Source organism: Magallana gigas, chromosome 4 (genome assembly GCF_963853765.1).
Source record: "Magallana gigas chromosome 4, xbMagGiga1.1, whole genome shotgun sequence".
Lineage (NCBI taxonomy): Eukaryota > Metazoa > Mollusca > Bivalvia > Ostreida > Ostreidae > Magallana > Magallana gigas.
Window position 1 is genome coordinate 47680267 of NC_088856.1, and position 27546 is coordinate 47707812.

The 27546-nt window shown below is 35.6% G+C and overlaps 3 protein-coding genes across 3 annotated transcripts; all 3 read left to right on the forward strand.

Moving 5' to 3' along the window:
* Positions 1-2739: 2739 nt before the first annotated feature.
* Positions 2740-5127, forward strand: LOC105328784 (uncharacterized). Its single transcript, XM_011429793.4, has 2 exons — positions 2740-2859; positions 3643-5127. Exon 2 carries the CDS (start codon positions 3680-3682, stop codon positions 5015-5017), a length of 1338 nt encoding a protein of 445 aa, XP_011428095.3. The 5' UTR covers positions 2740-2859; positions 3643-3679; the 3' UTR covers positions 5018-5127.
* A 2554-nt stretch (positions 5128-7681) lies between these two features.
* LOC105328785 (DNA replication licensing factor mcm2) lies at positions 7682-19097 on the forward strand. The gene is made up of 18 exons (XM_066082646.1): positions 7682-7811; positions 8309-8502; positions 8888-9057; positions 9273-9358; positions 9752-9926; positions 10498-10607; positions 10864-10973; positions 11309-11516; positions 11842-11976; positions 12349-12540; positions 14151-14495; positions 15218-15382; positions 15720-15794; positions 16523-16606; positions 16931-17086; positions 17349-17531; positions 17803-17958; positions 18477-19097. Exons 1-18 carry the CDS (start codon positions 7806-7808, stop codon positions 18585-18587), a joined length of 2661 nt encoding a protein of 886 aa, XP_065938718.1. The 5' UTR covers positions 7682-7805; the 3' UTR covers positions 18588-19097.
* A 2044-nt stretch (positions 19098-21141) lies between these two features.
* LOC105328786 (uncharacterized) lies at positions 21142-27415 on the forward strand. Its single transcript, XM_034449520.2, has 8 exons — positions 21142-21238; positions 22928-23128; positions 23530-23579; positions 24035-24229; positions 24351-24542; positions 24643-24840; positions 25844-25933; positions 26064-27415. Exons 2-8 carry the CDS (start codon positions 22929-22931, stop codon positions 27338-27340), a joined length of 2202 nt encoding a protein of 733 aa, XP_034305411.2. The 5' UTR covers positions 21142-21238; position 22928; the 3' UTR covers positions 27341-27415.
* The last annotated feature ends 131 nt before the right edge of the window (positions 27416-27546 follow it).

Here is a 27546-nt window from a genome sequence, read left to right on the forward strand (position 1 = left end):
AAATGGGCCGCAAAAATATAATTGTTGTATGAATCATTGATTGTTTACATAAAAACACACCACAAAGAAGAAAATAAGAGTTGGTTGTACTAATTTTTATGGTAAATTTTAATATACTTTCAGCAACTTGTTTTGAAGTAAGTTTAAGAAATATTTTATTCAAAAATATACATATAAGTATATAAATGAATCTGGATTGAACAGCAAGCAATACTAGCCTATATTAGTTCTCTCCATCTGAGATTGAAGTTTAACATTTTACTATTATCATAAAGAATCGATTTCGTTACTGAAAGCATTTCTAACGGAAATTGTATGATCATTGCCATAGTATGAAGTAATAGAGAACACACTGCATGATTTGTACATTACTCTAATACAAAATTCAACAACTCATTTTTCTCTTGGAGATTATGAATTTCAAACGGTTAACCATTTTGGGTTTTTTGTTGTTGCATAGTATTGAATGAAAACTTAATGCATTAATTTAATATATGATTTCAAGGGACCTCATAATAAAATAAAAATGGATAAGTTCAAATTTTCCAGTCAATTCAAATTTTCATTTCTGTCATATTCTTGCGTAAATAAATGATATAAAATTAAAATAAATGTCATTTCATGATATTTTCTACCACATTTTACATGGAAATATAATAAATACACACGCAAAGTCATTTTATTTGACACGGCACATAGAAATTCAAATACATCATTTACATAAAATTTAATGACATTCAGGTCTTTAGTATTTCAGGTCTTTAGTATGTCCCGCATACCGATCCTGATGCATTGTTTTGAAAAGAATGAAAAACTCCGAAATTTTCCGAATAGATTATAGTCTCGATAAAAACGCGCCAAATACGACAATCTACTAAGTATGACCTACTTTTCATTTATGAGTAAAACAAAAAATATGTAATATTTTCTAAAAGGCATAAAACATATTTCTACCTGCAAATTTACTTTAAATTCATAAAAATAAGCATAGTATTAATTCTATTAAAAAAGAACTGTCCCGCAGAAACGCAGTAACAATATTTAAATGTGTATCAAATAACGGACCGCCTTCCGGCGGCCCGTAATAAGGGAGAATCAATTAATTTCAACTTGTGCAGATAATAATTTGTAGGTAAAATTCTATGTAAAATTTGATATTGAAGTCAGTTGAGTTTACTTTTTTGAACCGCTTTAAAACAGAGACAGTAGATTCTATTCCATTCTAAATCGGTGAAATTTTCTCCAAGATCTCTCCATCTAATTGATTATCGGTTCTTTTTTATTTTCGATTAAAATGTTATAAATGTCCTTACATCCTTTTGTATCCCTATAAAAAAGATAAATAGAGTTTGGAATTTTAGGTCCATGTTCTTTGCTCATATCTATATTACCTATGTGTTTTTATTGCTTTTTTTAAACCTGCATATTCAATAAAATTTATATTCACTTTCATGTTATTTAATATTTCTAAGCTAAGAAAATCCACATTACAGTCAAACAGATCACTAATTAGCGTAAACCCTACTCTAAAATAATTTTTTTTAAAAATACTGAGGAATTTCCTATCAGAATGTTTGGGTTGTCCCCTAAAATCTCATTATTAAATTGTTTTTCAGTTTGCTTTCTTGTTGATTTTATTACTTTTGCCCAGCTAAGTAACACTTCATCCAAAATAAATTTGGTATTTTTCTAATCATTTTAAAAGTAAAATCTAATCCTCTTTTCCATATAAATCTGATATTTCAGTTTCTATGGTTGTTTCTAAAAGTTTTACCCATTTTGCATTAGAATTAATTATAATCTTTTCATCCAGCTGGATCTTAGGGCAATGATAAATGCTGGGTAATCAATCATTTTTAGTCCTCCATATTTATTCATAATCTTGTATTATAGTGTTTTTCTTTATTTTATGCATGTTGCTTCCCCATAGAAAGTGGTATAAATCATTTTCCAATTTTTTTTTTATCAAGTTTGTATCTGGATTGGGTTAACAATATTAAGTGATTTAATTTTGGTATAATTAATGATTTTATTATATTAAGTCTCCCTATCGGTGTTAGCTTTCTATGTATCCATTGATTCATTATTTTATTGATTTCTGATAATTTAGGAGTATAGTTTAGCACGGACAAATCTTCAAGATTAATTGAAAATTTGATTCCGAGAAGGTCAATTGCTGTGTTGTTCCAGTCTAGCTTCCATCCACAGGGGCCAAGCCCGTTTTAACATTAATTTCAATGTAACCATAAATCTTTAATTATGGTTACGTTGAAATTAATGTTAAAACGGGCTTGGCCCCTGTGCTTCCATCGGGTATGGCGAAAAACATCTTTACAAAATTTTTTGCTACCTATCCATACCATTTTTATTTTTTGGAAATTAATTTTAAGACCAGATATATTTTCAAAGAAGTCTAATTCTCTTAGAATTAATGCCATCAAGTGTTTGGGGAGAACCATCAGAAATAAGAGATGTATCGTCTGCATATTGTGACAGCTTATATTCTACATCACCAATTTTATACCTTTTTTGTCTTTATTATTTTGAATTATTATTCCAAGAATTTCTGCAACGAGGAGAAAGAGATAGGGCGATATAGGATCAACACACCTCTTAATTTTCGTTAGCAGTTTTTCAAGTTTTCATTTCCATTCCACAAAGGTGTTGCTGATGAAACATTTCCATTTCAATATAAAAAGAGTATAAGAAGTATATTTTATATATAAATAATCCAAATTCCAAAGATTAAAATACCCCTTTTAGCTTAAATATAACTGAAATTATCGATCTTTTTTATCGTCATTTGGGCGTGACAGGAAGTGAAAATAGCTAACTAAGTCGCCATGTTGGATAGTAGAGGTTTGTTAGTTTTTCTTTTTCTAGTACTGTATATAGTCTTATCTTTGCAAAATTATTCGAAACCACTATAGACCATTATATAAATAGTGCCTGTTTGGGTAGGTATAATTGTTGAAATTGACACCCCGAGAAAACCAGACGCGAAGCGGAGGTATACTTTGGTTTTCGAGGTTATCGTTGTTATATATAATATTTAAGGAATGAATTTAATTTCTACCTATGTTATACAATATAACATAACTTGGGGCAGTTTACGCTTTATAAACCGCGAAGCGCGCGGTTTATAAAAAAGTGTAAACTGTTCCAAGTTATGTTATACTCGTATTACATAGGTAGAAATTAAATTTATTCCTTATAATTTAATTTTCTACTATCTAAATTAGATAATAAGGCCCATTAATTAGTTAAAATATGTTAATTTGTACAAAATTTAAACGTAACGTCAAGCGGATTAATACGTTTTGCACGCGCGTCTTACTGTGACGTAGGCAAGTTATGTTATACGATATATATGAATTTGTTTAGCCAATCAAATGAGGCGTTACAATCAGAATTATATATATATATATATATATATATATATATATATATATATATATATATATTATGTTATATACATATTCAGGTTTTTAAGGTGTCTCGACAAACCAGTGAATTATTTAATGGATCGATAAGAACAATTTAAAAAAATGTTTTTACAAAATTGAGAATGATAGTGGCTTTGATTTTTGTTGTTGCATTGTTAATAGAAACAAACAAAATATTATCTTTTTTTGGTTTCAGAACTGTAGTAAAGTTAACGCCATAAAGGTGTCTGACCATGGATCCTTTGCGTAATTGGGCCCAGGATGTGTTACGGTGTCATCTCTGTGAGACCCCGGTCCCCCCTCTCTACTGTGCCATTTGTCACATACATCTGTGTACAACATGCGGGGGTGAACATCTTTTAGATGAATCCCAAGAACACAGAGTGGTGCCATTTAAAAAGAGGGGGTCTACTCCAAAATGTTCAACACATTCTTCAAAGTTATGTGAACTACACTGTGAAACATGTGACATTCTTATTTGTTCACTTTGTGTTTCCTCTGGTGAACACGAAGGACACAAACTAGTTGATTCTAATTTGAAATGCCTCGAAACCAAAAATGTACTGCAACAAGAGCTAGAAGAATTAGAAAATTTCATTAATCCTGTATACCAAAAGATTGCATCCGGCATTACAGTTCAGAAAGCTGATCTTAAGAAAAACTCAGAAGAATTGATGACTGCTATTAACGAACATGGTAAAGACTTGCATAAAGAAATAGACAACATTATACAGAAACTGAAATCGGATCTTGATGAAATTGATTCCAAAAACTTGGCTCTCCTAAAAAAACAGGAAGATAAAATCACAAGTATCATTTCTGAAATCACCAAGGTCATTGCAAAACTGAAAATGTTAATGAATTCTGATGATGTCAGACTCATCTCAGCCTTCAAATTCAGGAATGCTGAATTCAGAAGATTGCCTCCTAAACTCACAGTGTCCTTACCAAGCTTTATCCCTCAGAATATCAACAAAAAACAGCTTGGTTCTCTGTCAGTAATAACAAGATCTGACCCATACAGTCCTACAAATATCGCAGAACGGTTCACAGAGCTGTACGATGATAAGTGGACAGGTGCCTTTGTAGATTTGTCTGAAAAATACAGCATGACAGAGGAAGTTGCAATAAAGAAATTGGTACAAATTACAGAGGATTCATATAAGTATTGCAAGGACTTTTCCAGCAAGAGGTACACAGACATAGTAGCAGATTTAACGCTATGGAAACGTGTAGAGCCAAACTCCATGCTGAAACCATCTATTCAGGAAATGGGTGCCCTCGTCTATGAGAGTTTTTATAGAGAACTGGTTTCAGATCATGAATGGAAGAAGAGTGTTGAACCGTTCATAAAAGAGTGCGTTCGAATCTGTTGGTTGATGGTGGATAGGGATCATCCCATTTACATGAAATCCTCGGAAAAAAGGGGTAGTGAATTCGATACCAATTTATATAAGCGTTTTACCAGATTTGGACAGAAGATGGATTATATTGTTCGGCCAGCTCTTTTCCTTCATGAAAACGGGCCTCTTCTTTGTAAAGGCATTGCGCAGCCAATGGCAGGAAAATAATAATAACAATTTAATTGAAGAAACATGCTTCGTATACGTAGTTGCTCCAAAACATTTCATTTTATTGTATCTATATAATTTACAGATCAATAAAGTTTTCATCTTTGGAAGTCCAAATACACGTGTTACGCATGTACAGTGTATTTGAACATAACCCTCTGTTTATTTATTATTAAATAGTAAATATTTTGATCTTTTATAAATAAGCTTTGAAAACCGCCAACCATAAACTATATTCTTTTGAAACTATCATGATTATCTTTACCAAATTTGGTCTTTTATAGCGTCTAATGGAGAAGAAAAACATGAATTATAATATTCATGACTCCCATCCGGGAACATTGAATTTTGGGTAAAATTTTCCATGTTTAAAAATTGTTTTCTTTATTACTGCGAACATTTAATTTATCCACTGGGCTCTGATGGATTAGACACGCAATAATTTTATAACGTCTTTTCTGAAAAGTCCGGTTCTTTACGTTAATATGTTCTCAAAAGTGGGATAACCAGATTCCTGAGAGTGGCTTGAACAGAAAAGCTCGCAGAAGTTAATGGTTAAGTAAATATATACTTGCAATATAATGTATACGTTTTAAACATTACATAATTAATAAAAAAAATTATAAACATTGTTGCATTAAAAATAAGAATAGACATCAAAATGTCAACGTAAGGAAAATTGAACTATGTGTACTACAAATAAAATATTTTCCATATATAGAAGCAAAACAAGATGCTAGATCAAAGTAATACTACCAGCGTATTTTTAATTCAAACGGAAATGCATGTGCAATGAGAATAAATTTATAGAATCATGTTCCACATCTTAGATGAGACTAATGCACACTAAGTATGGAAGAAAAAAAACCCACAAAAACCCACACACACAAATTTAAAGAACCAGGCAAAGAGCATTAAAATAATGCAGTGGTGTCGGAAGCAAATTGATAGTGTGTGTGGGGGGAGGGGTGGGGGTAGACTCATCAGAAATTTTGACAAGCAAAAAAAATGTCTTTGATTATGGTTATGTATAAGTTTGCAAAAAAAGGGGCAATTCCGATGCCTATACATGTAATGGAAAGGTTCTGATACACCTATTCGTTAATGATATTTCGAGGACGTATTTTAATTATTGTGGGTTGATGATCGACAGCCTATATATAAAAATATTCATGTTTCCAGTCACAGTGCTTCTTTTAAATTTACCAGCTGTCCAGATCTTACAGGTTAACCCAAGATATGTTGCGAAACAATGGCAAAATTTTTCTATCGCACATGCACAAAAGTAAACAGTTGGTGGCTGACAGTTGGCTATCGTGTATATAGCATATATGGTATATAGCATATATGGTATATAACATATATAGTATATAGCATATATAGTATAGAGCATATATAGTATAAAGCATATATAGTATATAGCATATATAGTATGTAGCATATATAGTATAAAGCATATATAGTATAAAGCATATATAGTATAAAACATATAAAGTATTTAGCATATAAAGTATATAGCATATATAGTATAAAGCATATATAGTATATAGCATATATAGTATGTAGCATATATAGTATATAGCATATATAGTATAAAGCATATATAGTATAAAGCATATAAAGTATGTAGCATATATAGTATATAGCATATATAGTATATAGCATATATAGTATAAAGCATATAAAGTATGTAGCATATATAGTATATAGCATATATAGTATAAAGCATATATAGTATAAAGCATATATAGTATAAAGCATAAATAGTATATAGCATATATGATATATAGCATATATAGTATAAAGCATATAAAGTATGTAGCATATATAGTATATAGCATATATAGTATATAGCATATATGGTATATAGCATATATAGTATATAGCATATATAGTATATAGCATATATAGTATATATCATATATAGTATATATCATATATAGTATATAGCATAAAAAAGCAAATAGATAGAATCTCTTTAGAAAAAATAAAAGTTGAAAACAGCTTTTTACTTTTTGTAAGATCGACCGATAGATGCATCCCTCATAGCGAGACTTGAGTGTCTACAACGTGTAACACTGAACACTGTTTTTTGCACTGAGTTACAGGAAAATAAATATATTGGAAAAAAAATAGTATTTATCTTTACAGAATGTTGATATTGCATTGAAAAATACCTTTATTTCAAGAAAGAGTAATGTCTTCATAATCTTGTATAAATTACATGTTCATTCCAAAATCGTAACAAAGTAAAATGGAAAATTATGTATAATTATATAGAATTTATGTCAGGATATTCATTAGATCAGAAAGATGCATATAATTATCATAGAAATATCAACTAAAGTCAACGGTATAATTGTACATTAAATGGTGAAGCTAAATAATTTTCCTGCATAAGATACTGAGTGCTTACGGGTAATTTTTTTTTTTATATTACACCTCAATATTAATTTTTATGATGGTCCGTTGTAATTAATAAGGATGCTAAAATATTTTTTCTGTGTTTTGATAGATACTGCTTTTATGTTCATATAATGAAGTAAAACTAAAATATCACATTTTGTGGTGATAAAAAATACATATAATTTGAGCTGTGCTTCTTGACACCCCTGTGGATCCGTCACTTCATAAGGTAATAACATCGGGATCGAACTACGCCGCATTCGTTCTTTCCCGGGTCTTTCCGTTGAGTTCATGACCTCACCTCGGTAAATTTCCCGCGAAAACGGTCACGTTGACTGGCTTTCATTGTTTTGGTAGGAGAAAACAGTAAAAAGACCTCAAAATGGCTGTAAGTATTCTTTTACAAACGTATACATGCTAAGATATATCTTTGAAGACGTATTTTGAGGTTGTCGACACTTAATCAATAATGTTTGTCTCAAAAACGTTGAACTTTTAGTCGATGTGCCAAAAAGTGTAGATTTCTGTCCTCGGAGCTTTAGAAAGACCCACATGTAAAGATTTCGATCTATATGAATACGTGTATAGGAAGCTCTCATGAGTATGGGTAAAAACATTTTCATAAACAAAGGTGTATATTTATTAAGATTTAACATTTAGCCCTTATTAGAACTTTCCAATGACTGAGCTTTAGAAGATAGGAGCAACTACAGAGGAATTTCTGTGTAATGTAGTGAGAAAAATCTCGTAAACGCGAATGTCGGATAAAGATACAGATACAGTCTCGCACTCTCTCTCTCTCTCTCAGTATTTCTTGTTGTATGGCGACTATGATTAGAATGTTTTATTTACACAAAATGCCACTTTTATTTTTTTCCTTAACAGGAAGACACATCCTCTGATCCTTTCTCTGCTGCCACCAGCCCCTCCCGAGGATCCCGGGGGCGAAGGACTGACCCCCTGACCTCCAGCCCAGGGAGGGACCTTCCACCGTTTGAGGATGACTCCGAGTTGATGGGAGAAAATGCAGGGGAGGAAGAGGAAGACGGAGAAGAACTCTTTGGGGATCAGTTAGAACAGTAAGGATTAGGAATGATAAAGTGTTCAAGCATTGAAGTGTTGCACATCAAAAAATAACCATGTCAGTGCAGATGCATCCTAAATTTTATTTCTGAATTTGAAAATTTATCATTAGATACTGAAAACTTAATGAAAGGGGGGCTCTGTTTGTTGATTGCTTTATGGACAATATTTCATGATACGGTTACAAAAATCGAACATTGGACTTGAATTTTACATTAGGAAGCTCTTTGTGAATTTTGTCCTTCCACAAGGGGGGGCTCTGCATGTTTGTTGATTGCTTTATAGACTTTTTAAAGTTTATTTTATAATACTGTTACGAAATTTGAACATTGGACTTGCTTTAATGTCATCAAGCATTGAGTTACTTTCGTTGTTTAACAGGGACTATCGTGCCATTCCAGCCCTTGACAGATATGATCAGGAAGGGCTGGATGAAGATGATTATTCTGAATTATCGGAGAATCAGAGACAGGCTGCGGAGAGAGAGATGAGACAAAGAGACAGAGAGGAAGGCGTTCTTACTGGCCGAATGAGGAGGGGGCTAATGTATGGTAGGTTACAATTTTCTTTTTTTTTTAATCAATTTTCAAATATATTGTACACTTTAAATGTTTTGATTCTTGGTTGTGATAATGCAGAGAAAACAAAACATCACTGTATAAAAGATGACATTTTTCTGTAAACATGAGACTGAAGTTACAAATTGAACAGTTTTTAAAAGACATTATATGATACTAATGTAACAATATAGTGTTTTAATTTGCAGAAGAGTCTGATGAAGAAGATGATGCAGCACCAAGAAAGCGAAGACGAGCGGAACGTGCAGCCGAAGGCGATGTAGAGGATGAGGAGGTATGTTCCTGGATTCTTTTAACTCTTTAATTAGTACACTGACAAATTCTGATAACTCTATATTTTGATATTATAGGACTGAGAAAGTTAGGAAAAGGCAGCTTTATTTGATAGTTAATAGTTCTGTGTATAAAAGAAGTACTACCTAAATTGTTAATATTTGTTCGAAATTTCCATAAGAGCATTCAAGGAATGGAACGTGGGTTACCTATATGTATCATTTTATTTTCCCAACAATATTTGTATGATCATTAACGAATAGCTGAAGCCTAAACATGCTAAGAAATTATCTAAGAGGTGATTTTGCACTATGTAAACTTAAAATATATATTCAATAAGTACCAATTTATGGAATTTGTGTGTTACTTAGTAAGTGATTTTTGTGTGTTGTAGATGATAGAGAGCATAGAAAACTTGGAGGACATGAAGGGACACTCGGTCAGGGAGTGGGTGTCCATGCTGGGACCCAAGACCGAGATCAAGAACCGCTTCAAGAACTTCCTGCGTACCTACGTGGACACAAAAGGACACAATGTGTACAGGGAGAAAATCAGACAGATGGTAGAAGGTAGGAACCCATTGTATAACTGTTCATTTATTTGCTTCTCCATTCATAGTGCTTTCTAATTTTTTGAAACATCAATTTGCATTCTTATTCAAAGGTTATTGGATTAATGCAATATATATTGTAAAAGGTCTCACGAAACCCTTTTTGATGAAGTTATTATTTTTCACAAGCTGCAGTGATTGGGAAGGACCTGCGCCACACGCCATAGTCGCATTTAAGAGTTGGCCCATAAATGGCGCATTAAATCAATTACTCTAAGTGCTAAAGTGCGCATTCAAATTTCTCATCGGTAATAAAACTTTTAGCGATTTCTGCTGGAAATTTACTCTGTACGACTTACCTAATTGTCTTTAAATACATTCATTTTGAAACATCAAATTTCATTGGTCTTGTTTGGAAAAACAACCAATAAAAACGTTTCCACTCATTTATGGACAGTCTGTTTAAAGGTTTGTTGTATTAATTTGATGTTTGTAGCCAACAAGGAGAGTCTGGTGATTGACTACAAAATGCTGGCCTCTGTAGATATAACCCATGATATTAATGTTGTACTGTATATTGATGTTTGTAGCTAATAGAGAGAGTCTGGTGATCGACTACAACATGCTTGCCTCCGTGGAGCAGGTCCTAGCCTACTTCCTGCCAGAGGCGCCTGCTGAAATGTTGCAGAACTTTGACGAGGTAATTCTCCCTCCATGGTGTGGGAATGGTTTCATTGACTTAATAATAAAACACTGTCTTTAAAATGAATTTTAATTTTATCACATGACAAATATTTATAGGATTATTAAGCTCTTGTTTTAATGGTTTTGTATCATTTGGTAATCGATAACTGCTAAATGAAAACTGATTTTGTGAATTTCATCAATAAGTGAATTAAGAGCATATCCTTGTACCTTGTGTATTTGGGTGAGTTTATCCATATCATCTATTACAGGCAGCAAAAGAGGTGGTGTTAAACATGTACCCTAAATATGAGAATATTGCCAAAGAAATTCACGTCAGAATAGCAGAGCTACCACTTATTGAAGAATTAAGATCATTAAGGTAACTTGTACTTAGTTTATAGTTTCAATTCATAAGAAATCATGATTAAAATGGTTAGGGAGTAAATTTTCCTTGTGAGACTTCATCTACACGTGTCTAAGTACTTTTTAATCCTTCAAGGTCCACAAAAGCAAAAATATAGCAAACATAAAGGAATGTAATGTAAGAAAGATATACACATGTATGTAGTTGGAGTGGCAATCACTTTACTTGCAGCTTCACCTGAACTTTAAAAAAAGTTTTCTTCCAAATTTTGACCCATTGAACTTATGAAAAAGAAACTAGATTGCAGATAATTTGAGGGATATTGGAAGTTTTTGACTGTAATTTTACAGACAGCTTCACCTGAACCAGCTGATCCGGACCAGCGGGGTGGTGACCAGTAGTACGGGGGTGCTGCCCCAGCTCAGTGTCATCAAATACGACTGTAACAAGTGTCACTACGTCCTTGGACCGTTCTACCAGTCCCAGAACCAGGAGGTCAAACCCGGGTCATGTCCCGAGTGTCAGTCCACAGGACCGTTTGAAGTCAACATGGAACAGGTGGGTACGAATGTTAGAGGATTATTATATTAGTGTGTGCTGGAAAGTAAGCTTCAGTTTTGTATAAAATGCAAGGGAAGGTTCATACTTGATGTGAGAGTTTGTACAAACTTCTTAACGGAAGATTTAGAGACTGTGAAAGAGTGAATATCATCATGATGATTGTTGAATCTTATACAGCAAAATACCGTATTTTGTTCACATATGAAATGACTTGGTACTTCTGCAGAAAACAATTCTGAAAAAAATGCTTTAAAGAAAATTATAGATGATAAATTGCTATGGATTCATGTATTTGTAATGCCCTTTTTCATGTGTTCAACAGACCGTGTACAAGAACTACCAAAGGATGACCATCCAGGAGAGTCCTGGCACGGTGCCAGCTGGTCGTTTACCCCGATCCAAAGACACCATCCTATTGGACGATCTGGTGGACATGTGTAAACCAGGAGATGAAGTGGTAAGGATATTATTGGTTTTATGTAATGGGTATAATACTTGGGATTTTTTTTCTCTCAATTCTTCATGCTTATTCTTTCAGAAGGACGTATAATATTTGTCAAGCTTTGGAAATTTCAATATTTGAGAATTAAAAAGTTACTTTTGCAAAATAGTAGATAGCATTGATTGTCAGTAAGGTTTCGAAAAGTGTTTCAAGTACAGGGTATTAATTTTGTTTGTTGAATATTTTGCATTACTTTATATTGGCTACAAAAGAACTTGAAAGCTTTGGAATATTTGACACTTGCAAATTTTCTATGCAGAAAATGGAAATAGCATTTCAATTTTGTAGTATAGATTTGATTGTTTAATTCTTTGTTTGGCTTTGTAGGAGCTGACTGGTATCTACCACAACAACTACGATGGTTCCCTGAACATGTCTAACGGATTCCCCGTGTTTGCCACAGTGATCCAGGCCAACTACATCACAAAGAAGGACGACAAGCTGGCGGTCGGTTCCCTCACAGACGAGGACATTAAGGCCATCGTACAGCTCTCTAAGGACGAGAGAATAGGAGAGAAGGCAAGTTTGCTAGGGACAGGGGGCAGAGTCTACTGACTAAGAGGATAGGAGAGAGGGTAAATCTGCTAGGGACAGGGGGCAGTCTACTGGCTAAGAGGATAGGAGAGAGGGTAAGTCTGCTAGGGACAGGGGGCAGAGTCTGCTGACTAAGAGGATAGGAGAGAGGGTAAGTCTGCTAGGGACAGGGGGCAGAGTCTGCTGACTAAGAGGATAGGAGAGAGGGTAAGTCTGCTAGGGACAGGGGGCAGAGTTTACTGGCTAAGAGGATAGAAGAGAGGGTAAGTCTGCTAGGGACAGGGGGCAGGGTCTACTGGCTAAGAGGATAGGAGAGAGGGTAAGTCTGCTAGGGACAGGGGGCAGAGTCTACTGACTAAGAGGATAGGAGAGAGGGTAAGTCTGCTAGGGACAGGGGGCAGAGTCTACTGACTAAGAGGATAGAAGAGAGGGTAAGTCTGCTAGGGACAGGGAGCAGAGTCTACTGGCTAAGAGGATAGGAGAGAGGGTAAGTCTGCTAGGGACAGGGGGCAGGGTCTACTGGCTAAGAGGATAGGAGAGAGGGTAAGTCTGCTAGGGACAGGGGGCAGTCTACTGACTAAGAGGATAGGAGAGAGGGTAAGTCTGCTAGGGACAGGGGGCAGAGTCTGCTGACTAAGAGGATAGGAGAGAGGGTAAGTCTGCTAGGGACAGGGGGCAGAGTCTACTGACTAAGAGGATAGGAGAGAGGGTAAGTCTGCTAGGGACAGGGGGCAGAGTCTGCTGACTAAGAGGATAGGAGAGAAGGCAAGTTTGCTAGGGACAGGGGGCAGAGTCTACTGACTAAGAGGATAGAAGAGAGGGTAAGTCTGCTAGGGACAGGGGGCAGTCTACTGGCTAAGAGGATAGGAGAGAGGGTAAGTCTGCTAGGGACAGGGGGCAGTCTACTGGCTAAGAGGATAGAAGAGAGGGTAAGTCTGCTAGGGACAGGGAGCAGAGTCTACTGGCTAAGAGGATAGGAGAGAGTTAGTCCACTAGGTTAGGGGATGGACTACTGACTAAGAGGATAGGAGAGAGGGTAAGTCATTAGGCTATCAGTCTGCGGTGCTAAATGATAGGAATGGGTCAGAGGGTAGGTCATCAAAGACAAGCAAAAGGATAAGCCTATTAGCTGTAGTTGGCTTTAAAGAAACAAAAAAGCAGAACTTTTATTGCCATTTATGATGTTTCCAATTTGTATCAATATCATTTAATATGAAATGTTGAATCATCCAATTTTATTGGCAATGATACTGTGGAATCATTAGATTTCGTGGTGGCTCAATTTTCGTGGAATTCGTGGGTACCTCTCATCCACGAAATAACATCCTCCACGAATTGATAAATTGAGGTAATAAAGTCATATCTTCTTTTGTTGATATATAAGAATACAAGAATTTACCTCCCCACGAACCTGTTAAATTTATGCCATCCCCGAAAATTGGCCCCCACGAAATTTAATGATTCCACAGTAATGGGTGGATTTTGTGTTAAATGTGGTTGAAGTTTGATGAACCAACAAAATCATGGCCTCTGTTGAGTTTTGGATGATCCGTATAAATAAACACTTACTATACAACTTGTCACTTCTTTCTCAGATATTTGCCAGCATGGCTCCTTCCATCTACGGCCACGAGGACATTAAGCGTGCGGTGGCCCTGGCAATATTTGGGGGTGAACCCAAGAACCCTGGTGGGAAGCACAAAGTTCGTGGCGACCTCAACGTGCTGATCTGTGGAGACCCAGGGACGGCGAAGTCTCAATTCCTGAAGTACGTGGAGAAGACTGGTCCCCGCGTGGTGTTCACCACTGGTCAGGGAGCCTCTGCCGTGGGTCTGACGGCTTACGTACAGAGGAACCCCGTGTCCAAAGAGTGGACGCTGGAGGCAGGTGCCCTGGTGCTGGCCGACAAAGGGATGTGTCTGATCGATGAGTTTGACAAGGTCAGTTTAAACATAGAATAGTGTGTGGAACTGAGTACTTAGTGATTTATGTTTGGCCCAATTTATGTAAAAATACAGCTTAGCACTAATTAAACATTTTCTGATCAAAGAATTTGACAAGGTTACAGGGTTGTCTTAAACAGTTGAAGTAGAAGGGAAAAAAGTAAGTAGAAGGGGGTTCTAGGGGTTAAGCTTATAGCTAGATTGTGCATAAAATGCAATAAGAGCCAGGTAATTATATCATTCCTGCCTTCTGGGTCTTGGAGACAACCCTGAGGTTAGGTGTGTAGCACAGAACTGATACTGATTACATATTAGTTTATGTATAATTAGCTTCATGGTTTGTACTTGACTTAATATGGCTTAGACATATTGTAAATGTATTATATTTGGCGTGTACGATATTTGGCGGAAATTAGTTTTGTAACAAGTTGGCGTGGATTTGAATTAGCATGTTCCTGAATGTGACTATACTTATACATATATGCGTGGCATTTAGCAATGTACTTGATTTAGCAGAAGCTGCATTCCGCCAAAAGCGCTAAATAGAATACACAGCCAAATGTAATATGTTTATAGTAGTTAATCAGTAGATCCCAAATGGGTCTAGAACTGAACTTGTGTACTTGTAAAATCATACCTGATATATCTATGTTAAATCCAATCGTCTTTATTGGTTTGCTGAGAGAATGAGAACTTCATCTAGTTTTATACTTTATCAGATGAATGATGCTGACAGGACCAGTATACACGAGGCCATGGAACAGCAGAGTATCTCCATCTCCAAGGCTGGTATAGTTACCTCCCTCCAGGCCCGCTGTTCTGTGTTAGCGGCAGCCAACCCTATAGGAGGAAGATACGACCCCTCACTCACCTTCTCCGAAAATGTAAGTAACAACCTTCAGAGTTGACCCTTAATTGTTTGATTTGATTTAATGTAATAATGCAAAAAAGAAGTGATGTAAATATTTCTTAATATGTGGGGGTAGTTTCTTCAGATTGTCAGTTTTTACCATTTTGTGGGGATGTAATTTCATAAAGTCTTAAATTCGAATAATGAAAGATTGTGTCTTATGATTCAATATGGATGGCATATAAGTTCATGAGGATTACCTATGAAATGATAGATGAAGCCACCCGATTTGAACTGATTTCTGTATTTTCAGTGACTTCTTTAGATATGATTGTGAACTGTAGTAATTTTCTGATGTTGTTATTCTGTAGGTGGATTTGACAGAACCTATCCTGTCCAGGTTTGACATCCTTTGTGTGGTGAGAGACACTGTGGACCCGGTACAGGTATCTGTCACTGTTTATAATCTACTACAACCTCTAAAATTATCATTAAACATCGATAGTTATTTGGGAAAATGGCGGCCGTCGATTTTCATCGTCTGTGCAATGTTCCGATCACAAAATTAAAGAAATTGCGCATGGATTATAAAATTATTATGAAACATCGATGGATTTGGAGGAAATGGCGGCCGTTAGTTCTGCCATTTTTTGGGTGCATGTAAACATAGGACCTGCTGTTATTTCGCCATTTTTTGGTCAACTTTGGGGGGTGCGTATTATACACGTGTGCGTATTATACACAAGACATTACGGTAATTTTTAGAGTTCATTGACCGTTTACTGTGTGCCAGGGCTCCTTTGATGATAGTCCAAAATTTTGAAATTCAAATATTTTCTCTTACATAAGGTCTTTACTATAATTCTTTGTTTTTAGATATCTACATGAACTAATGAAAAAAGCTTATGATTAAAGATGCTTGGAATGGATAAACTAATATTTTTTAACCTTACATATAAAAAAAAATGGTTAAGTTGAAATAGATATTGACTATTTAACATGAATTTAGTACATATTTGTTAGTAAATATAATGCATTAATGTTAAATGCTGTACATATTGTGCACATGTACATAAAATGACTTTGTAAAATGGATATTTCATAAATGTTGTATATTAATGCCTGTTCATTTGAATGTTCATTTGAAATAAAGAAAATTTATTTCCTGATATAGGATGAGAGACTGGCCCGTTTTGTGACAGGAAGTCATATCAAGCACCATCCCAATGTAGGAGAAACACAGAACAACGAAAGTCTGGTAGGAAACAGTGTGTTTCTATTTCTACGCCTTTTCAGTTAGATTGTATAATTTTCCTTTTACACCAAAAATTACTGCTGGACTGCTGTGGCTTGATAAAAATGTTATATTTTCACAACCATTCACTTAGAACTTTTTAATAGTTGGTTGACGTGAGTGTATTTTGACACATCTAATTGATGCATTATGCACAGTTCATCTGTTGTGTACATGTGTTTACTATTACACACCGCCCCTCTGTTGTGTACACATGTTTACCATTACACACTGCCCCTCTGTTTGCATACATATGTTCACTATTACACACTGTCCCTCTGTTTGCAGCATTCACTGAACACCACATCCACTGTAGAGCCCGTCCCCCAGGACCTGCTGAAGAAGTACATTGTGTACTGTAAGAACAAGGTCCACCCCAAGCTCCACCAGATGGACCAGGACCGAGTCGCCAAGATGTATGCCGAGCTCCGAAGGGAGTCAATGGTTAGTACTGGTGTCTGAATCACTTCTGCTTCCTATGGTGTAAAATACTAGTTAATACTTTTTTCATAAGAATTCAATGGATATTATTGTTAGATGTACATAAAAAAAAACTTTGTAGTGTCATGCTTTTGAAAATATATTGTAAGGTCTTTTGAATTCTTGTCTATTTTAGCAATAAGTTTTCCATCAAAATTAAATTTATACGTTTTGTTTAAAATCATATGCTTCATGAAAGTTCTTACAGATCATTGTTATCTTATAGTCAACAGGGAGTATACCTATCACTGTGAGACACATAGAGTCCATGATCAGGATGGCCGAGTCGCATGCCAAGATGCACCTGAGAGACTACGTCAATGAGGACGATGTCAACATGGCGATCCGCATCATGCTGGAGAGCTTCATCAGCACCCAGAAGTTCAGCGTCACACGGTCAATGAGGAAGGTGCGCACAACTCACCTGTTCATTCAGTTAAAACTGATCTATTAAAATATTTAGAAGTTATTAATGGGTAAAAAATAAAATAATATGATATGTACATTACAATATGAAAGATTAACTGAGGGTTTGTGTCATGCATAAAATTGCACAATTTTATGCATGACACAAACCTTCATCTCATCAAAAGAAAGAAAATGCTTATTGTCTACAAGTTTAATTTTCACTGTATTGTAATGAATGAACAATGCCAAAAGCTGCATTTTTTTCTTTTTAGACTTTTGGCCGATACCTCGCCTTCAGAAAAGATAACAATGAATTACTGCTGTTTATTTTAAAACAACTGGCCCAGGATCAGATGACGTTCCAGAGAAATCGATACGGACTGGAGCAGGAGCAGATCGAGATCTCGGAGAAAGACCTCGCTGATAAGGTATAACTATTCGCCTTTAAATGTTCTAGTGTAAATGATACACAGACAGATGTTCCTAGATGATATACAGCTGATAAGGTAAATCATTCGCCTTTAAATGTTCTAGTGTAAATGTACATTGTTAGTAGGAGTATGTCCAAAGAATCTTAACTTTACCTTGACTTAAATAGTTAATACAATACAAACTAGCAAGGATGTGTCTTCCTAACTTGTAATATTCATTTTGAATACGTCTCCCAGATTATTTAGCATCTTTATTAGAAAGCAGTTTAGCTTTGAATATATCTTTTGGATAAGATATCTTGATTGTGAAGCTGAAGATCTTCCTAAGATCCCAGGAATAAATAGTTATTTGTTTTAAAAATGAAACGATTGTTCTAAAGTGGTTTGCAAGGAAAGAAGACTTTTTGTGTCTTTGAAGAAAACAGGAACAATAGACTTTATTTGGTAAAAAAAAATGATAGAAAAAAATACGATTGAGTTGTTTTCTATTTTAATAAATGATATCTGATTGACAGGCAAGACAGATCAACATCTCCAACCTGACGTCCTTCTACGACAGCGATATCTTCAAGGCCAACCACTTCAGTCACGACTCAAAGCGCAAAGTGATCGTACAGTGTGTTTAATGTGTTCATATTAACTAATTGTAAAACCTAGTGAATTGATGAGACCTACCAACGTCAGATACCAGCAACAAGTGGGGAAATGGGCCAGGTCTGTTAGATGTTGTTCATGTACATTTACCATCATCAGCTACAAGCAGTTTATGCATTGAGTAAACTGATCAAATTCTACATACCTTGGTGACCTCGATGAATTCGTTTAATGTTACAACTGCAATAGAAAATTCTATATGATGGACACCTATGCCTCCACATTAAATCTTAAAGATGAATTAACTTCTTTCTTGTAAAGGAATGTGGGAAATTAACTATCATGGCTGTGCAATAGTTTGAGTCGTGTTTTCACAAAGTGCTCTTGTACTATGGGACTTAACTTACTCTGCTGTAAAATGTTTTGTAATATTGTAAACATCATGGATTAAGATTATTTTTGGTCATATACCATAAATATATTTGTTATATTTTTTGTACATTATGAATGAGATGAAGGAATAAAGATAACAAGTGACACAAGTTGTTGTATTGAATCCAAACAAACGCCATTAACAAAACAGGGGGCGTGACTAAATCACTTTTAGAGTGTTTTGCTCTTTTTTTTTTTTTTTTTTTTTTTTTTTTTTTTTTTCAAATTTTTATAGTATATAGACAGACAGACAGAACACCCCTTTCTCACAGACTCTCACACACAGCAAGTTGGTACAGTGAATTTGTATACACCTATATATATTTAAAAATACATACAGTACAAATTATCCAAAGAAAAAGAAGAAGATTAATATCTACATCATCATTGATGTGTTAATTAAATATTTATACTGGAAAGAGACAACTCCATGGTGACCATCTCTTAGTAAAGTCTTCAGTAGTAAATAGTTTCCTTTCAGTATTGTAATAGGTTTGTAAATAGGACATTAACATTTCAAAACATATCTTTATATCTTTTCTCGACCTTTGAAAAATAAATTTTTTTACCAATATAATAATCAAATTAACTACATGATCCATATCTGGATCACCTAATAGTACACTCTGGATATCAAATGTTATTCTCTTGCCAGATCTATTAAAAATATAGTCTGACAATTTTGTCCAGAGATTCAAAATTAGTGGGCATTGGTAGAATAAGTGCTTAAAAGTTTCAGGTTCCAACATACACATTGCACATAAGTTATTGTTTTTTATCTTAGAAAGATACAAAAATTTATTTATACCTAAAATTCTATGAATTATTCTGTAATTAAACCATACCAGTTCTGTATCTTTTGTGTTTTGCTCTTAGCTAAGAAGAGATGAATGAAATTAAACCGTAAATCGTGAGATAAAATAAAATTGCTGTGTCATGGTCCGCATTGTCTTAATATAAATATGTTATCTTGTTCAGAGTTTACTCTTTAAAAGTAGGAAATACATGATGAAAAATGATAACCCATTAAGCATTATAACTAAAATCTACAGTCTTTATTTTTACCCCCCCCCCCCCCCCCACACACACACAGTGTGATGAACATTTTTATGGGCCTTGTCTCAATTCTAAGAAAATTGGTTACAAATGGTGAACTTGTATTTAAAAGTACAAAAGTCAACAAAATTGACATGTGAGACCATGTACGTGTGCATGAGTAGGACGTATCTGGTGAAACAGCGATTGCATAATGTATATCTGAGCACGTAATGTTTGCACTGTTTGAACGAGAAACATTCATAGAAATCAAAATTATAATAAATCATGGATAGACCAGAAAGGGCATCCCAGGTGAAGTTAAATTTTGAGGGTCACTGCAGGGGTATTACCTCCCTATAGACTGTTGTATTAAACAAATTTGGTTTCTAAGTAAAAAAAAAATAAAAAAACAAAACAACAACAACCCCCCCCCCCCCCCCCCCGATAAAAAAGGAAAAGATTGGCAACTAGTTTGAAAACTTCCAATAATAATGTGCTCCCGTTGATACATATATTGTCAAGTAACTAAAAGATGCCACATAAAAGATAATTTCAATAGCAGCATGAAGTTTGCACTACCATTCGAGAAAAGATAAGGACATGAAAATTCTATAATTTCAGATTTAATGTAAGTAAGGGATTAAGAGGGCTGGACGGTAGTGGCCATTTTTATGCTACATTTACCTTCTTTAGATGAAGAGCTCTTTTTAAAGATTGAGTGAAATGCTCAAATACATTAAAGCTAAAATATTTTGGATTTTTTCTTTACTTAATGATATCTTTTCGGGAAAAAATATCATGGGTTAAAGTTTAAGGCAGATCTGACAGTTAATTTGCTGACCTGTCAGCCTCCTTAAAATATTATTTCTGTGTAAATCTTGATAAAAGTTTTTCAATAATTCGATTCATTGCCCAAGTCCAGTAAGTCGGGTACACATCAATTACATGTACATGTATTTAAAATTAAATAGGTTATTTTATTGATGAAGATTTTTACATACCAAAAAAAAAGAATATAATAAAAAGTATTATGTCTAAAAAAAAAAAGTAACTGTTGTTTAACTTCCCATGTGTATATTTTTATCGATTTTGTCAGTTAATGGTATTTTTGCATGACAACAACTAAATCGCCACACGCGATGAATATTGAGGGAAAAATAATCTGTTGACCCAGCGCGCAGTCCGTGAAAACCTCATCATCAGATTTGTAAAGGTAACTTTTATGAAACATTTATGTTTCTAAGACTCTTAAAAATATGCAAAATCTTTAAAATAAAAAAAAATTATATATTTATTTTACTATATATTTTACTTTCGCACAGAGAAATAAGTGCCTTTGTTGTGTTTCTAATTTTGATACATTGGACCATTTTATTTACATACGTGTATAGAATGTACATCTTAATTATATTGCCGTAAAATGTACTGTCAAACAATTAACACAATTTAAAGGGGCATGGTCACGAATTTGGTCAAATTCTATGTTTCATGTTTTTATTATTTACAATGCTTAAGGAATGCATTTCTAATGATCAAATGAAACTTGAGAGTCATTCGTAGAGTTATAAGCAAGATACAAGGCTTACAATTCTTGGTCATGTAAACAAGGCTCGTGCCCTGTTTTTGTTTACATACGTTCAATATACCAGTAAAAAACCTTTTTCCAGCTTATTTGAATATCTTTTTATTTATTTTAAGCATAGATAAACAGTTCCTAACGTTTAACAAATTCGTTTTAGGTTTAAAACTGAAATTTTTACTTCAACGTTCAAAATGTAAACAAACGCTTTGTTTACATAGCGAAGAATTTCAAGCTCTGTAACTCACTTATAACTCAACAAATGACACTCACATTTCGGCTGCCTGTTAAAAATGTCTTTCTGAAGCATTGTAAATATTTAAATCGGAAAAATAATTTTTGACCAAATTCGTGACCATGCCGCTTTAAATAAATACTATCTGCATGCAATTATAAATTATGTTAACTTTACTTGATACTTTTAAATTCTTTATGTTTGATTTTATAGTTAAAAATTTTTCGTAAGAAAACGGACCCGTCGTTATGAACAAAATGGTGCAAGTTTAACGATTTAATTTTTAGTTCACCTGAGTCACTCAGGTAACCTATTGAAATTGGTCTTCGTCCGTCGTCGTGCGTCGTTCATCGGGAGTCATACGTCGTCCGTTCACAATGTTATAATTTTAACTACTTCTTGAAGACTACGAGGCCAATTGTTACCATTTTTAGCGTGACGCATTTCTAGGATAAGAGGAAGCTAAATTCATGGGCTTGGTTAAATAAACAATAAAAGCCAAATTTTCAAAAATCTTCATCTCTACTCCCTAACAATTTGGAAATAAATAAGTGCATGGTTATAATGTCCATGTAGCCTTCTACCAAAATTGTGAAATCCATGCTCACCCCACAGTCAGGGGTTCATACTAGCCATATACTAGTAGTGAAAATGTATTAAATCTTAGTAAATATCCTTTTCTACTCCCATGTACATATTTGAGAAAAATCAAATGCACGAGAAGTCCTATTTAATCTGTGAAGTTCATGGCCCCAGTGTCGGGAAGCTTAAATGCAAACATTAGACTCTGAATCTAAGGGCTATGGTACGCAGGTGATTATAAAGGTCTGCGTGCCTCTTGTTTTTATAGCTACATGTACAAATAACCTCTAAAATAAGTCAGAATTTGCACCCCCCCCCCCCAAAAAAAAAAAAAAAAAAAAAAAAAAAAAAAAACAACACCACACCCCAAAACCGCTTTTCGACAATAAACAATTTATATGCATCAACTCAAATTTAAAAAAAAAAGAAGGAAAAAAGTCCCCAATCTGTAATACACAAAACGGTTACGAAGGGTGATACCCTTTTTTTCTTTGAATCGCCAACAGGATGAAGAGTCTTACGGCGGCGCTCGTCGTTCTCTTTGCGCTAAGTCTGGAACCATCAGGAGTTAGAGGAACGTGCCGGGACCACTGTGACAGATACGATACGGGGGAGGGCACCAAACCATGCACTACGAAACTGACTCGGCAGGGGATGAATTACAAATCGTGTGGATTTCTCTGGGGAAGTCGCTGCGAAAAGGGATCGTACGTATGCAAATACAGCTTAGACACAGCGGGTCCTGGTCAAAATGTGACAGAAATCATTCCTTAATATGACGACTTTGTCAAAAGAACCAGTTCAATTTCTGTTTACTTACATGCAATTTGATTTGCTCCCCCCCCCCCCCCCACACACACACACACAAAAATAATCAAATAAAATTGAAATAACATTAAAATATTATTTTCCTTCAAATGAAGATTTACGGTTTGCCCTGCATGACACAATTAGATTCAAATTCCTGAAAATAATGGTGTTACTTAAAATTTGAAAAATTTGAATGTACAAAGAACAGTTAAGGTACTAATAACGTGAATTAAAACAATTTCAATTTTAAAAAAAAATTGAATGTGAATACCTGAAATATTTTTTTTATTTTGTTTAGATACATGTACTATTCTCAAGGATATAAGTGTTGCAGACAAACATGCAAAGGTATGGGTCACAACTATTCTAATGCAGTCATTGTATGCACAGTCATTTAGATATGGCCATTGACGATCTAGATTATTTTGTTTTATTGAAAGGTCGGGTAGTCGTTTTTCCCAGAGGTAATTTGAACGATATGAATAATAATTACAAAGTACCATTTAAATGAAAATTACTATCGGATGATTATTGACAATCATCCAAACCGGCTGCATGGAACCGTGATTCTCATCAGTCGGAATTCCTTGAAGTTTTAACACACTCAACAATTAAGATAACTCGAATTGTTGACCTTGCGAATACCCGAGCTGTCAAAGAAAGTGAAATCCATAGATCTATACCAATCGCAACTTCTCGGGCCTTTCCGGCAAGCTCGGAGCTTGCCGGAAAGGCCCGAGCAGTTGCGATTGAGATCTACATGTATACACAACTTTCAATTGAGTTCTAATTTATTCGTTCAGTTAACGGTGGCTGGGACAGTTGGAGCAGCTGGTCAGTGTACTCGCACTGTTCCCGCACGTGCGGAAAAGGGTACCAGACACTGGTCAGATCAAGGTCCTGTAGGCGACCATCCCCAAAGAACGGGGGGCGGGACTGCTATGGACAAAACACAGAGAGAAGTACACACAAGAGCTGTTTTATCAGACCTTGCAAAGGTGTGCATACCATTTCTTTACTTCCTGTTTAGTTTGAACTAATAAATTTTATACTCTTAACTTATTCTTTTATTTTATTTTCAAATAAATAATATTTTTGATTTGGTTTCCTGGTCCGCAGTTGACGGCCACTGGTCGGCGTGGAACAGTTGGTCCTATGCAGGCTCCTGTTCAGTTTCTTGTGGCAAAGGAATGAGAACGCAAACTCAAACACGCACGTGCAATAACCCAAGTCCGAGTTATGGCGGGAAAACGTGTAGCGGAGGGAACACAAAAAGTCGTGATGTCACATGTATTCGAAGCCCCTGCTCTAGTAAGTTTAAATTTAGCCAATGATTAGATTATGTCTCTAAAGAGTAATGAGTAATTAATTTGTTTTCAATGAATTAATTTGTCTATAACATTTTGTAAAGGGGACGGAATGTGGTCCTCTTGGAGTAAGTGGGCCAAAGACGGCAAGTGTTCCGTGACCTGTGGAGAGGGAATCAGGAAGCACGCGAGAACACGAAGTTGCAACAACCCAGTTCCCAATAATGGAGGAAAATATTGTGTGGGAAGCCGAAAAGAAATCACCTTGAAACAGTGCACAGAGAGGGTGTGTCCTTTAGAAGGTGCGTTTTATTAACCGGGTTTTCCAACGGAAAAATCCGGTTATTAAAATGGTGAAAATGGCGGGCGGGCGGCTGCCAAAAGGGTACCCTCATTGTACGGATAACTCCTCCTACAGTTTTCAAGATAGGAAGTTGTTCTTTTGCAAATCAATTGTACATATATCAGAGGTGTGCATATTGCAAGGATTTTGATTTCTGATAATATATCGAAAAAATACCAGGTTTTGAACTTAGTCATTTTTTGGCAAAATTTTGCATATAGGGTACCCTCATTGTACGGCTAACTCCTCCTACAGTTTTTAAGAAAGGAAGTTGTTCTTTTCCTGATCAATTGTACATATATCAGAGGTGTGCATATTGCTAGGATTTTGATTTCTGATAAATTATGAAAAAAATACCAGGTTTTGAACTTCGTCATTTTTTGGCAAAATATTACATATAGGGTACCCTCATTGTACGGATAACTCCTCCTACAATTCTCAAGATAGGAAGTTGTTCTTTTGCAAATCAATTGTACATATATCAGAGGTGTGCATATTGCTAGGATTTTGATTTCTGATAATTTATGAAAGAAATACCAGCTTTTGAACTTCGTCATTTTTGGCAAAATATTGCATATAGGGTACCCTCATTGTACGGATAACTCCTCCTACAGTTTTCAAGATAGGAAGTTGTTCTTTTGCAGATCAATTGTACATATATCAGAGGTGTGCATATTGCTAGGGTTTTGATTTCTGATAATTTATGAAAAAAACCCCAGCTTTTGAACTTGGTCATTCTTTTGCAAAATGTTGCATATAGGGTACTCCATTTCACTGGATACGTATTGACATGGATTGTGGATACGGTTCACATAAAAGAAAACCCGGTTTGCTGTCACATTGACAGCTTTTCTCTTGTTTTTTAACTGCAATCATTTCAGTTACTAAGATCATAATCTAATATGAAACGCCATTAAAAATCTCATATATGCGAGTTTTAAAGCTATATTTTTTCAATACAGACCCCCTTCAATGCAAACAAAAGACTTGCAGCATGTATGGGAATTGCAAGTGTGCGTTCGGTTTCTATGGAGATGGATTCACTTGTAAAGGTACATATATGTGTTACAAACATATGCCACGAGAGAGAGAGAGAGAGAGAGAGAGAGAGAGAGAGAGAGAGAGAGAGAGAGAGAGAGAGAGAGAGAGAGCTATATTGATACAGTTCTTTCATGCTTGTAGGAAGTCGCGGAAAGAAATTTTTACTTCTCTTCATGGAAACAATTTCGGATTTGCAATCTGAAGTTACAAGCAATCGATCCACAGAAATCCACGTGGCAGCCCTAGATCCTAGTAACATAAAACTGCAATCTTCTTCTGAAAACTTGCGCTCCCTCCCATTCAGGGGAGGAAAGTCCGTGTCTACGGGAGCTTCGACTCTAAAAATTCCAAATTCGTTCAGAACGACCGATTTCAAGACCGAGAAGAAGGCCATATTGCTTGAATCGACCAACCCGGTGTCTGTCTTCTCTCTAAACCACGACGGTTATTCCTCTGACAGTACTCTGATATTGCCAGTGGAAAGATTGGGAACAAAGTATATCGTTGGGTCCACTGATCCATATTCGTCTCGAGATAAAGCACACAAGAGCCAAGTCGCGGTGGCTGCTTTGCAAGATAACACAGTCGTAACAATTAAACTGAAAATGAAATCAAATACTTCCCTGTATTACCGTAACAAGCGGTATTTCTCGGGCGACAAAATGACCGTTAACTTGAACATGTTCGGAAGTTTTCAGTTGTCCCACCAAACCGATCTTACTGGGACATTAGTGGACGCCAATCGGCCCGTGGCAGTGTTCGCCGGAAATCGCTGCAACAAACTGCAACGGTTCGGATACTGCAGCCACTTGATTGAGCAGCTTCCCCCGATCACTGACCTGGATTCAAAGTTTATTGTACCCCCAAGTCTGGAGACGAGCGGCACAAGGGTAAGAATTGTGTCCCCACGAAAAACTCGCGTGTTGTTTTATCTAAATAGCGGAAAAAGAGAGAAGGTCATGCAACCAGGCATGTCACATGACGCAGAATTTCATGGCGACCATTCTGTTTACATACAAGCGGATGGCCCAATCATGGTCCTGAGTTTTGCAGTTCGAATGGGTCGAGGGGGCCAAGGGGATCCCTACATGTCTATTGTACCGGGGCTCAATCAGTACCTCAGTCAATACTATATACTGGTCCCAACCGGATACACGAAGAACTTTCTGTCTGTCATCCTAAAAGCCGAAGCCAAGTCAAAACTGCTTATCGACGGAAAACCAATTTCTGGAAAAAGCATCATTTCAGAGATAAAGGTTACAGCGTGGCGGGAGGGTCACGTGGTACTTGTTCTACAGGTCAGTCCCGGGGGTCACCGACTGGAGACGACGGACGGGTCCAGATTTGGGCTGATGGTGCACGGGCAATCTGACGGGGATAACTACGGATACGCCGCCAACATTGTCAAACTCTCGTAAAACTGCACGAGACTTCGCGATATCTTTTTCTTCATAAGTATTCTACAATGATATAATAAAATGAGAATAGCTGTCTTTTTCACTTTTCGCCAAATTTTTATTTATCATTCAATGTCGAGATTTCGTGTTGATTCAAGATACAAGCAATCTGTATCATTTTAAAAAAAAACTAAACTTTTATGCTGTTTTGTTTTTTATACAAACAA

What these genes read in the sequence shown, in the direction of transcription:
- LOC105328786 (XM_034449520.2), top strand. Translation starts at nt 22,929, where the DNA reads ATGAAGAGTCTTACGGCGGCGCTCGTCGTTCTCTTTGCGCTAAGTCTG. An exon ending in AGTCGCTGCGAAAAGGGATC is followed by an intron (nt 23,129 to 23,529) that starts GTACGTATGCAA and finishes TATTTTGTTTAG; the next exon opens with ATACATGTACTATTCTCAAG. An exon ending in TTGCAGACAAACATGCAAAG is followed by an intron (nt 23,580 to 24,034) that starts GTATGGGTCACA and finishes TTATTCGTTCAG; the next exon opens with TTAACGGTGGCTGGGACAGT.
- LOC105328784 (XM_011429793.4), top strand. Translation starts at nt 3,680, where the DNA reads ATGGATCCTTTGCGTAATTGGGCCCAGGATGTGTTACGGTGTCATCTC.
- LOC105328785 (XM_066082646.1), top strand. An exon ending in TGTTGCAGAACTTTGACGAG is followed by an intron (nt 10,608 to 10,863) that starts GTAATTCTCCCT and finishes CATCTATTACAG; the next exon opens with GCAGCAAAAGAGGTGGTGTT. An exon ending in ACGAGAGAATAGGAGAGAAG is followed by an intron (nt 12,541 to 14,150) that starts GCAAGTTTGCTA and finishes CTTCTTTCTCAG; the next exon opens with ATATTTGCCAGCATGGCTCC.